This window comes from Lactuca saligna, chromosome 7, assembly GCF_052625555.1.
Source record: "Lactuca saligna cultivar CGN05327 chromosome 7, ASM5262555v1, whole genome shotgun sequence".
In the NCBI taxonomy this organism is placed as follows: Eukaryota; Viridiplantae; Streptophyta; class Magnoliopsida; order Asterales; family Asteraceae; genus Lactuca; species Lactuca saligna.
In genome coordinates this window covers 1,238,203-1,250,038 of record NC_136423.1, presented here as the reverse complement: position 1 = coordinate 1,250,038, position 11,836 = coordinate 1,238,203, and the positions used below count along the sequence as shown (strand labels likewise).

Here is an 11,836-nt window from a genome sequence, read left to right as displayed (position 1 = left end):
TATAAGCATGAATTTAATTTAAAACATATAATTGAAACAAAACTAGGGTTGGACCAAAATCCACTAGCTATAGCTATCTCTTTACATAACACAGGATTCAAAAAGTCTGATTTAGAAGGCATGCAAAGTAAGAGTTAAAAACTTTAATTTATTGATGGATTGATCATTATGTGGATTAAATCGGGAGTTGTTTAACTTGAATATGGAATATCGGGATCGAAAAAAGAAGGCATCATCATGAGAACAGCTAGCTTAATTGGGTCTACTATTCTCCTCCAATACATTATACATATTACAATATATGAATGGAAGAGAGGAGAGGTCAAAGAAAGAAACAGGAAATGGACCGTTCATAACTCTAAATTCCACTTCGATCCACTTCCACTTCCACTTCCACTTCCTTTTCCACTAAACAAATAAACAAACACTACCCACCCACTAAATTGGTTTCATTTCACAACAGTAAAGTCAAAAAGAAAATCCTCCATCTGCCTCATTATACAAATCTAACTCTCCAAATAAAGCCAAACCACAAGGAATTCCAAAAACATTCTTTCACAGCTACCTTCATTTATTTTCTCCTCCTAGCTAGCTTGTCTCTAATTTATAGGATTCGATATATCAAGAACACCATTCAAACACTCTCTTTTGGAATTAACCCATGGATGCTGCTCAATGGCCAAAGGTAATTAAGCTTTATTATATATACAAATACAAACACTCACCATCATGCAAATTATTAACCTCGCTCGCTCCATCTTTTTTTATCCATCTAACTTTCTTATGAAAACATGATGTGCAGTAACTTTTTTTTTTGTTTTTTTTTTTTTTTTTGGGATCCTGCAAGACAGAAAGTAATCCCTTGTTTCTTGTTCCAATTTCACTGTCCGTTTTCCCTTTCTATCTATTAATCTTTAACTAAACATGTTTCTTTTTGACTTAATTAATGAGCTCGTAAAGAACTTAATCTGTTTCCCTTAATATAGACAGAACGACTTAATGTATTAAGACAAAAAAAACTAATAATTAAGACACTAAACACCTATTTGTCTTTCTTCTTTATCCCTCCCAAAATGCTCTAACGTTAAAACTCATGAATATTGTATAAACTTAAGATGAACATTACGAAACCTGTTTTTCGAAATGTACAGGTAAAATTGTCATTTGGTCTTATTTAAATAGTTTATGCAATTTAACAAAAAAAAAAAAAAAAAAAAAACAGACGTTATGTATGAAAAACTATATGGGTAGGGGCATCATTAACTATAACATACATGAGTTAATATATATGGAAGAAAAAACCCTGAATTTTTTCCGATGTGTGTGTTTGATTTCAGGATGGTACAGATAATGGAAGTTATAATAATAATAATAATAATAATAATCAAGTGGAAGATAAGAAGGTAAAGCCACAACATGAACAGGCTCTCAACTGTCCAAGATGCAATTCCACCAACACCAAGTTCTGTTACTACAACAATTACAGCTTAACACAACCACGATACTTCTGCAAGGCTTGTAAGAGGTACTGGACTAAAGGTGGGTCCCTCAGAAGCGTCCCTGTTGGTGGTGGCTCAAGAAAAAACAAGAGATCCATAGCAGCGTCAGCGTCAGCCATGCCTAAACCAATCGACCTCTCACACTTTTCTTCTCAAAATTTCACCACCCATGAACCCACACAACAACAACAATATCATCTTGGCTTCTCTCACTTCCTAAAGCTACCTAAGATTGAAAACGGAAATGCCAGCTTTTTATCTTCTTCTGATGGGTTAAATTCTTTTAGTACAAGAGGTACAACAAGCTGGGATTTAATGTTGAATGGAACAAGATTCGGTCTCCAAGACGCAAAGCCAACGCTGGGTTTTCCTTTTCAATTAGGGGATGGAAGCTTTCAAGGAAATCAAGTGGAAGGTGAAAGTGAAAGAATCATGTTACCCTTTGGAGCCTTGAACCAACACCATTCGTCAAGGGAGAGTGGACAAAGTATGGGACAAGGAAATTCAAGTGGATATTGGAATGGGAGTTTGGGTGGTGGGGATTCGTCAACGTTGTATAACTGATCAAGAGGCTTAAATCAAGTAGCCATATTACTAGCTTAGATGATGATCATTAAACAAGTGGCATTAGTACTAGTGTGTGTATCCTTGGAAATGGAATCCAGACCGAGTTTTAGGGTATAATCAATCTTGTTCAAACAATATTAGAACTTTCTTTCTACATTAATTACTATTTTGCTGAAATGTTCTTTTTCTCATTTCGGCAGGTTTCCCACATTTAAAAATATATATATATTCACTCCTGATGGTGTCATAAGTAGCATATATAACTCTCGCCTATGTAGTTTACTTGCATGTACTATGGAGAGCAGTAACTAGTGTGAAAGCATGTAATGTTTGCTTTTGCACCATTGTTGCCATTTAAAGTTGTTGATGAGTGTAACGCCATCGAGTCATTTCAGGAAATTAGAATTAATTATACGAGTGCCAAAGGGAAATTAGAATTAGTGATACAAGCTAGGAGGTCTGAACATGGATGTTCAGACGTAGCAGATGAGTATAAGGATTTGATTTTGACAAAGTCAAAATCTATCCAAGTCTGAAAAGCCTTACGGATTTCTGAAGTGAAAATGCGTTGGAACTTTGAAGTGCCTTCTAGACTTTAGATGTTTTGGGTACGATCTTAACTGCCCCTTGACTATTTATAACTTCCGAAAAACAATCATTTTGTCATCTTTATCCATTTAATGGGTACTATATATATATATATATATATATATATATATATATATATATATATATATATATATATATATATATATATATATATATATATATATATATATATATATATATATATATATATATATATATATATATATATATATATATATGGCTATCATGTACCTAAGCTTATATATAGAACCCTCCAAATAATGTAATTTCGATCCATTTATATCCAAACAAATTATGATATCTCTTTTACTATTCTTCTTTAATCATGTGACTTACTAAATCGATCAAATTTATGTTCTTTTTCTTCATTGTATCTAAAAACTTAAAGCATCAAAATTTGTGACCATTTAATCAACCCTACTAAATTTTAAATGAAAACTAATAGAATAAAAGATAAAAGAACATGTCATAACTCAATCAAGCTTTTTACAAAATCATTGGATATAGTTTTTCAATTGAAAGACAAAACGCTTAAGTTATATTCGTTAAAAATATTGGTTTTTTATTTTCTCTATAAACTTCAATAATTATTTGCAATAAAAATATATATAATTGATCTTTTTCATTCCATAATTGAACTTAATTCAATGATATTCTATTAAAACAAAGCTAGAAGAAAATGAAATTGGATTTGTTTTGTTTAAAACTACATCGTTTAAAAGGTTCTATACCTAAGCTTAGGTACATAACAGCTACATATTCACTTTTCCCATATATATATATATATATATATATATATATATATATATATATATATATATATATATATATATATATATATATATATATATATATATATATATATATATATATATATGGAAAAGTGAATATACCCTTAAGGGTATATAAACTTAGGTACCCAAACACATCATAATACATCATTTTGTTTGATATATTCATTATAATGTTGTTGAATTTCAACCTTAACTTGATTTACTTTCAAGATATTCGAAATTTCACTATTATATTTCTCTTATATCACATCTTTTTTCTAAACACATACTAGGCTATATATATATATATATATATATATATATATATATATATATATGTATGTATATATATATATATATATATATATATATATTATAGTTGAAAATAAAATTATGTAAGAGGAAGATAAATGTATAATTTATAAATTTTTTGGAAGTAAATCAAGTTAGAAGTTAAAATATAAGAACATTGGACAATTAGAATGTATTGTATGATATAAGATGAGGTATTATGATGTGTTTCGGTGCCTAAGCTTATATACCCTTAACGGTATATTCACTTTTCTCATATATATATATATATATATATATATATATATATATATATATATATATATATATATATATATATATATATATATATATATATATATATATATATATATATACACACACACACCCCACGTTTTCCACTCCCCTAAGAATCTGAACATTCGATATATGAGTTTAGTAAGTTGTTTCGTGCCCAACAACTAGAAGTGCCGTCTTGTGGATTATTCTGCATTGAATTAATTTGGAAACCGACTACATAGCTATGGATGAACTATCGATTAAGAAAAGTGATATCCAGGAACATTGATTATCTTTATTTTTTTCTCCCACCGATTTCTATCAAGTATTTTTATCTCTTTTCTTTAGGCATACATAAACTCACTAAAAACAACACATGCGATAAATATAGGCTAGCATACATGTGAACGTAGGATGATCAGGGGTGGGATTACATTTTTTTGTTTAATTTTTAATTAGAAAAATACAAAATTGTTAATAAATAGAAAAAAAAATAATGACAAATATGTCATTTAAGATATATTTTTATTAAAAAAGAAAAAGAAAAATTGAACCAGAAATAAAAAACTAGTTTGGACCAATGGTACTAATATAAAGCTTTTTGGAAAAAAGATGACACTTTTCGTCCAACTAGAGCACCATTTTTACAACTTTGTCCATAAATAATATAAATAATAAGCAAACTTGAACTTGGAACTTGGCAGTATACTATGGGCTAAAATGTGCTTATAGGCTTTGTATGGGCCAAGTCAAATGAAATCCACAGGCTCACTGCTCACTGCAATCCCGTTATACTTTTTTTTATTCTGTTCTGTGACTCTACAACGAAACCATGTTTGGGGTATATATATATATATATATATATATATATATATATATATATATATATATATATATATATATATATATATATATATATATATATATATATATATATATATATATATATATATATATATATAGGGTAAAGTGAATATACCTAACAACCTTATATTGTTTTGCATTATATTTCCATTGCAATCGTCTAAGGTTCTTAAAGTTCAACCCTTAACTTGATTTACTTCCAAGATTTTCAGATATTCACCATTATATTCTTCCTACACTATTTGATTTGTAACGGTAGTATATGAAGCCCACCAGGGGGTCTCCGATAGAAAGACGTCATTTGAAGGATGATAATGGTGAAAATCCAAAGATTTTGGAAGCAATCAAGTTATGAAGTTGAATTTTAAGAACTTTGGGTGATTACAATGCAAATATGATACAAAATTACGTAGTATGATATGGTTAGGTACCTAAACTTATATAAGGTTGTTAGGTATATTCACTAAAGTTTGAATTTTATTGAATTCCTTGTTTTTTACAATGTAGTTATAGTTTTATGGATGCAGTTGATAATTGTTTATGAGTTTAGATGTTCAAGTTATATCTTAAAAGAGTTTTAAAATAGAATTCATAGTCCAATCAGAAAGAAATAGATGTTTGAATCTTTAAAAAATAATTCATGGTTCTCTTAGGCATTTTATTAAACACATGGTATATGAAACTTACATGAACTAAAAAATGATAGATTATAGTTTTCCATTGAAAATCATTTTTATCAACATCTGATGAAAATATATAAGATGATACAATAATAGGTAATGTTCCAAATACGATTAGTGATTTACAAACATATCAAGTAGGAAAAAAAACTATATGAACTTAAAAAGAAAATATGTGAAGTAGGTAATGTTCCAAATCGAGTGCCTTTAAGTAAAATTACTACAAAGTGGACTGTAAATTGAATAAGAATGTTGTATAATGGATTTTCCAAATAAAAATTTATCAAGGCAATACAAATTTATGTGGTGAAATTTAGGTAATAAGCGACTATTGATTTTTACCTCTTTGATCCTCAAGGAACGTATGCGAGAATAGATATACCAGGGCATTAGGGTTCCAGAAACTTCAAACTTACAAAACCAACTTTAAGTAATCGATTTCAATAACCAAGAAGAATAAAAAAGATAAAGAATGAATACTTCGACAATGAAAGTTCAAAGTAAATATGAGAAAGCCCGCACAAACAAAATAAGGAGATGGAATTAACGGATTTCCATGAAATTCATTCCGATCTTGGTAATCAACATCAAAAAAATCTCACTGATTGTTGATTTCTAGGAATGGATGAATGCTTGAGATTTATTGAGAGCTGATTTACCACATACAAGTTGGAAAGTTTTAATTGTTTCCAACGTCAGAGCTAGAATGAAAGTGGAACTGAGAAAGAGGGAGAGTCTCATTATTCTTACGTAGTTGTGTCTGACCGTTGAAAGGGTGGAATCTTGAAATGGTTTAAAATCTTGGCAACATTCATATTGTACTTTATCTTTGATTTCGGGAGAAATTTGATGGAGGAATAGAAGGTTTATTTTAAATTTGAATAGGCATCTGGTTTCCAAATCAAGAAGACGAATTTGGAGCCGAAGAAGGTGTGATTAGGGGAGACGTGATTTGACTAACGTATTTGCTGAGAATAAATAGTGGAAGGGCAATATAGGGAATTCAGTTAGATGATATGAGCAGGAAAAATCGGGGGTTCTAAGAGATTGCCACGTGGCGGCTAATGTATTGTTTTATTAGAATATATATATATATATATATATATATATATATATATATATATATATATATATATATATATATATATATATATATATATATATATATATATATATATATAAAGGCATTAACTAACTAGCAATAGAAAATAAAATATTTGGGGACAGTAAATATAAGAAATGTCATGACCTAACTGTAGCACCACTTATAAATAATAAATAATAATGGATAATGAGATGTGGAAATGCTTTTTACCACATTAATAAATTCATAGAATTTTTGATTGATGACCTAACTTAGGACTTAACTTAGGTCGCCCTATAAAACCATAAAATGTAGACTGTTTGTAATATAATATAAAGTTTATTGTTTGCTAAGCTGTTATACACCGCCAAAACTCAATATTTAAGTAAATTATTGTGTGTATATATATATATATATATATATATATATATATATATATATATATATATATATATATATATATATATATATATATATATATATATATATATATATATATATATATATGATAAAAGTAATGAAACTTGAAATTCATTTAATTGGGTTGCATATTCTGAGGTGAAGTGGGCATGAGAGGAGTTGGCAAAGATGGCATGGCACCCATTGAAGTTGCATTCCAACTTAAAATGTATGACATAAGATAAGAAGTCTACCAAAAAAAAAATAATAATAATAAATAATACAAAAAAAATAATAATAAATAATAAATAATAAACAACGCACCCTTAACACAAGCCAAAGCCAGAATAAAAAAATAAGTGAAATGGCAACATTGTCATCACATAAAATTGAATTATATATAAATATAGAGTGTGGTTCCAAGCCTGTTGTACACCTCTTCTCCTAAGTCGATTTCATCTTGAAGGTTGCAGGGGTAGACAGGTAGCTAAACATTAAAAATGGCAACATGGTTGGAAATGGCGGGGGCGTCTAAATCTAATAGTGGAGGAGTAGCACATGTAGAATGGAAGGTAAATGTGGGAAAAAGTTCACCAGATGATGGTTTAGTTGCAGACGAGGCGGGGGTAGGGGTAGCTAAAAGAATGCATAGGCAGATTATGCATTGTTTGGTAAAGATTGGGGTTTTTTTTGACAAGGCTAGGGAAATTGCAGCAAGTGAGCCAAAGAAAGTGATCCACTGTGTGAAAGTAGGGATTGCTCTTTCTCTGGTCTCCCTTTTGTATTACATGAGACCACTCTATGATGGTGTTGGTGGAAATGCAATGTGGGCCGTTATGACCGTTGTTGTAGCTCTCGAATACTCTGTTGGTACGCAAGTACACGATATAATTATACAAATACATGTGGTTTGATCTCACTTTACTACGTCATATGGATATAGATATATACATATATTGTTGTATATATATTACTAATTACACATATGATTAATGAATGCATCAGGAGCAACAATAGCTAAATCCTTTAATCGAGTGGGTGCAACTTTCCTAGCAGGCTCTATAGGGCTTGGTGTGCATTGGATGGCAAATGAATGTGGACACGAACTCGAACCACTCGTCCTTCAGCTTTCAGTATTCATTGTAGGTGAGAGTTTAAAAGATTTTTTTAGATGATGTAAACAGAAAATGAATTAATATGTATATGCAGCTTCAGTAGCTACGTTCTCTAGATTTATACCATCGGTGAAAGCTCGATTCGATTATGGAGCCATGATATTCATCCTGACATTCAGCTTTGTGTCCATGTCTGGTTATCGAGTGGATAAACTGTTGGATCTAGCTAGAAACAGAGTCTCCACCATTGCCATTGGAACCTCCCTTTGCATTTTGACAAGCATGTTTTTGTATCCAGTTTGGGCTGGCAAAGACCTTCACGACCTTATTTATCAAAACCTAGAAAAGCTTGCAGATTCCTTGGATGGTATGTATGAATATGAGTTTGCCTTGTATGTGAGTTTTGTTCATTTTATTGGCACTTGCACTTGCAGGGTGTGTAACAGACTACTTCAACGGGGAAAGTTTTGATAGAAAACTGGAGGGTTACAAATGTGTGCTTAATTCAAAGGCAACAGAAGTAGCTAAGGTTTTACATACATTTTTAACACAACAAACTGTAAGCATAGTCATAATAGTGATATGAGTATATAATCTTGGTTTGTGCAGGCCAACTTTGCTAGATGGGAGCCTGCTCATGGACCTTTCAAGTATGGACATCCATGGAAACAATACCTCAAAATTGGTGCCTCCATGCGCACTTGTGCTTACTGCATCGAGACTCTCAGAGGTTATATCAGTTCTGAGGTTTCAGGGATGCAGGTATGTAATATTATATACGAGTGTACCAAAAAAAAAAAAAAAGTGATTGTAGTTTCTACAGGTACCCGAGTTGCTAAAGGAGCATATGAAGCAAATATGCATGACACTAAGCTCATCCTCCTCAAAAGTGTTGAGAGAATTAGCTATAACAATGGAGACCATGAGAAAGTCAACTAAAACAGATATTTTGGTACATGAGATGAAGTTTGCAGTTGAAACTTTCCAGAATGTGTTGAAAGATTTATCCAACCGAGCAGTAGTCTTGGTGCCCACTACTACTGTATCAAATGAAGAAAATTCAAGAAATTGCAAACCTGAACCTGAAATAGTACCAATAATGAAGATTTTTCCAATGGCTACGATGGCATCATTGTTAATAGAGATTGCAGAGCGGGTAGAAGGAATTGCTGTTCAAGTAGAGGAGATGGCAGCACAAGCTCAATTTGACAACTTTGTTGTTATCAACAACAACATGAAGAAAAATAAAGGAACCAAACCTTCAAATCATCATCATCATCATCATGTAGATGTAACCATCACAAGCTTTCAGTACCGTTTGGCTCTCTAGCCAAAACTTTGTACCTACATTTCTAATAAATAAAACTCATCTATTCTACAGAGATTTTTGAACGACTGATCTGAATCATATTTCACATTCAACTAGAGTCTAGAGACTAGAGATGATGATAACTGATATTTGATAATCATACTTGTTTGCGTCAACAAACAAACAAACAAACAAACAAAAACAAATACAATCAAAGATTTTTCATGGAACAAATGTATTACTATTTATTATTGTGTTTGAGTGATGAACGTAGAATAGGCTACCTGCTTCTTGGTTGACTTGAAGTTGAATTTTGGTTTCGTTGAAAGGCTTCTTGTAGACCATCCATCCAGCCAAGGTTGACAGCTAAATCTTCCACAGCTACTTTGACAACATCACTTCTGACTCCAATATCAGTAGCATATCTGCTCATACAATACATGCCAGCTGTCACCGTAGCAACACCCACGGGGCTCGGGATCAACAGTTTCAAAGGGGTAGAGAGAAGAGCCGCCAGCGGTGCACCAACCAGAGAAGACGCTTGACCACTCCTTCCAATTCCCAATTTGTCAACGGTCAATATCCCAGTCTTGCAGTACAAAGCGAAGTCTTCACAGTTGTTCTGAAACACGTCGTAGTTCCCAAACCCATTCTGAAGCAGATACATGGCCCGGTGGATGACTGTCTCCGGACCATCTGACGTCGCAGTGGTGCAGGTGCCACCCCGTACTTTGGCAAGGAACATGGTTGGGGTTACACCGTATTCGAAGCTGTAGAGTGCTCCATTTCGCAGAAAACAATCTAAGCAGGAGAGAACCACCCCGCTTTTAGGTTGTCGGAAGCCGCAGTCCGGATATGTCTCACAGGAGGAGGGTATTTCGGACATTTCATCAGAGGTGCTCGAACTAGTTGTTGTCTCACTCTCCCCTTCAGGGGTGGTGAAGTGAGTAAAATGGACCACTTTGTTACCTCCAACAAAGATACCTGCATATACAATTACAAACAACATGCTATTATGGTCTATTTTATTTATCTATCTGGTTGAAAGGATTCTGTGAAATTAGGGTTAACACAAATTTTCTGCAAACACCGTACCTAACGGCGAATTGATAATGCTACATTTCAAATTGACGAGAAAATGTACAAATTCTTTAACTACAGTCTGAATCGGTAACATGATTTTGACACACAAGCATAGAGGGGGAAGAGGGAGATGGAATTGATACCATGGTGAGAGTAAGCAAATACAGCTCTGTAAGTGTAGATATGATCGCCGGCTTTAATCTCGCTCTTTTCAACTCTGTTCGAAAGAATCCCCATATTTATTATTCTTCTTCTTCCTCTTGCAATCTGTAACCAAAATTAAGCCGTTTCAGTCAACCACATTGTGAATTGTGATGGGTAAACGATCTCCACCGTTTTCAACGTGTGTTATCTCATCTCACACGCACAGTTGGAGAAATATGATTGGTTCGCAACAACACCGATCAACAACTAGTACCAAATGCTGATTATAATACAATACTCAGTGTTTAAAATCCATGATCAATGTAGCAGATGGGTTTTGCCTGCTTCTAGAATTTAACCGAAAATAATAATAATAATAATAATAATAATAAGGTGAAGATAGAGATTCTTGACCTTGAAGGCTATTTACACCTCCCTATATTCTTTACCCGTTCAAAAAAACTCGTTGTGGGTATCCAAGAACGTGTATGTATAAAGAGAGAAATTAGGGATTGTGTCTTGTGTATTTCAATTTAAACGCTTTACATATACTTTGCCTCTCCTTGCTTCCACCAATAAAATTCATTGTTTTCTTGTTTTTTAATATAATCCTTTCTTGATCCTCACTCGATAAGACGTATAGAAGATAAGGTCTGTTAATCCATTAACCTACATACGAATCGAATCATGAGAGCTATATTCAACAGTCGTTAAAAGAAGGGATTGCAGTGCAACTTTATAGTGGTTGATTAGCATCTTTGTGACATTTGCATAGTGTTCTTCATATACAAATATATTATACATAGTGTTGCAAAAATCGATTTAGACAGCTGATTAATCACTGGACGGCCTTGAACTTATTAGGATTAGGGCTATCCGGCCAGCTTAATTGGTGAGGGTCAAAGACGATCAAAATCGAAGTTAGGCGGTCATAATTGGTCCTAGACTGCATAATCGATTAAAATTTTAAATTTTCAAATATTAAACAAAAAATTTAATTGTTTTCAAGCTCATTGATACAGATATGAGTGTGAATCACTTTCCTGATGGATAGCGATTTCACTCGAATAACCTCCGCGATGAGTTCAGAGAACGTAGTTGTACCCATCCCAAAGTGTTTGCAAAATATTAACAAAAAAT

The 11,836-nt window shown here is 32.4% G+C and overlaps 3 protein-coding genes across 6 annotated transcripts; 2 read left to right on the top strand and 1 right to left on the bottom strand.

Annotated features, from left to right (window-relative positions):
- The first annotated feature begins 354 nt into the window (after nt 1-354).
- Nucleotides 355-2,243, top strand: LOC145005937 (dof zinc finger protein DOF5.3-like). Its single transcript, XM_078965041.1, has 2 exons — nt 355-685; nt 1,338-2,243. Exons 1-2 carry the CDS (start codon nt 662-664, stop codon nt 2,061-2,063), a joined length of 750 nt encoding a protein of 249 aa, XP_078821167.1. The 5' UTR covers nt 355-661; the 3' UTR covers nt 2,064-2,243.
- Nucleotides 2,244-7,469: 5,226 nt separating this feature from the next.
- LOC145005186 (aluminum activated malate transporter family protein) lies at nt 7,470-9,542 on the top strand. 3 transcript variants are annotated; one of them, XM_078964240.1, is made up of 6 exons: nt 7,470-7,915; nt 8,051-8,191; nt 8,261-8,527; nt 8,595-8,689; nt 8,770-8,922; nt 8,975-9,542. In XM_078964240.1, the coding sequence occupies exons 1-6, from the start codon at nt 7,546-7,548 to the stop codon at nt 9,488-9,490; spliced, it is 1,542 nt and encodes a 513-aa protein (XP_078820366.1). In that variant the 5' UTR covers nt 7,470-7,545; the 3' UTR covers nt 9,491-9,542. The 3 variants fall into 3 exon arrangements, with proteins under 3 accessions (XP_078820366.1, XP_078820367.1, XP_078820365.1); XM_078964241.1 differs by having other exon boundaries at nt 8,255-8,527; nt 8,984-9,542; XM_078964239.1 differs by having other exon boundaries at nt 8,255-8,527.
- Nucleotides 9,543-9,556: 14 nt separating this feature from the next.
- LOC145005187 (NC domain-containing protein-like protein) lies at nt 9,557-11,309 on the bottom strand. 2 transcript variants are annotated; one of them, XM_078964243.1, is made up of 3 exons: nt 11,111-11,309; nt 10,696-10,819; nt 9,557-10,453 (listed from the first exon to the last, which is right to left on the bottom strand). In XM_078964243.1, exons 2-3 carry the CDS (start codon nt 10,787-10,789, stop codon nt 9,750-9,752), a joined length of 798 nt encoding a protein of 265 aa, XP_078820369.1. In that variant the 5' UTR covers nt 10,790-10,819; nt 11,111-11,309; the 3' UTR covers nt 9,557-9,749. The 2 variants fall into 2 exon arrangements, with proteins under 2 accessions (XP_078820369.1, XP_078820368.1); XM_078964242.1 differs by lacking the exon at nt 11,111-11,309 and having other exon boundaries at nt 10,696-11,066.
- Between the last annotated feature and the right edge of the window lie 527 nt (nt 11,310-11,836).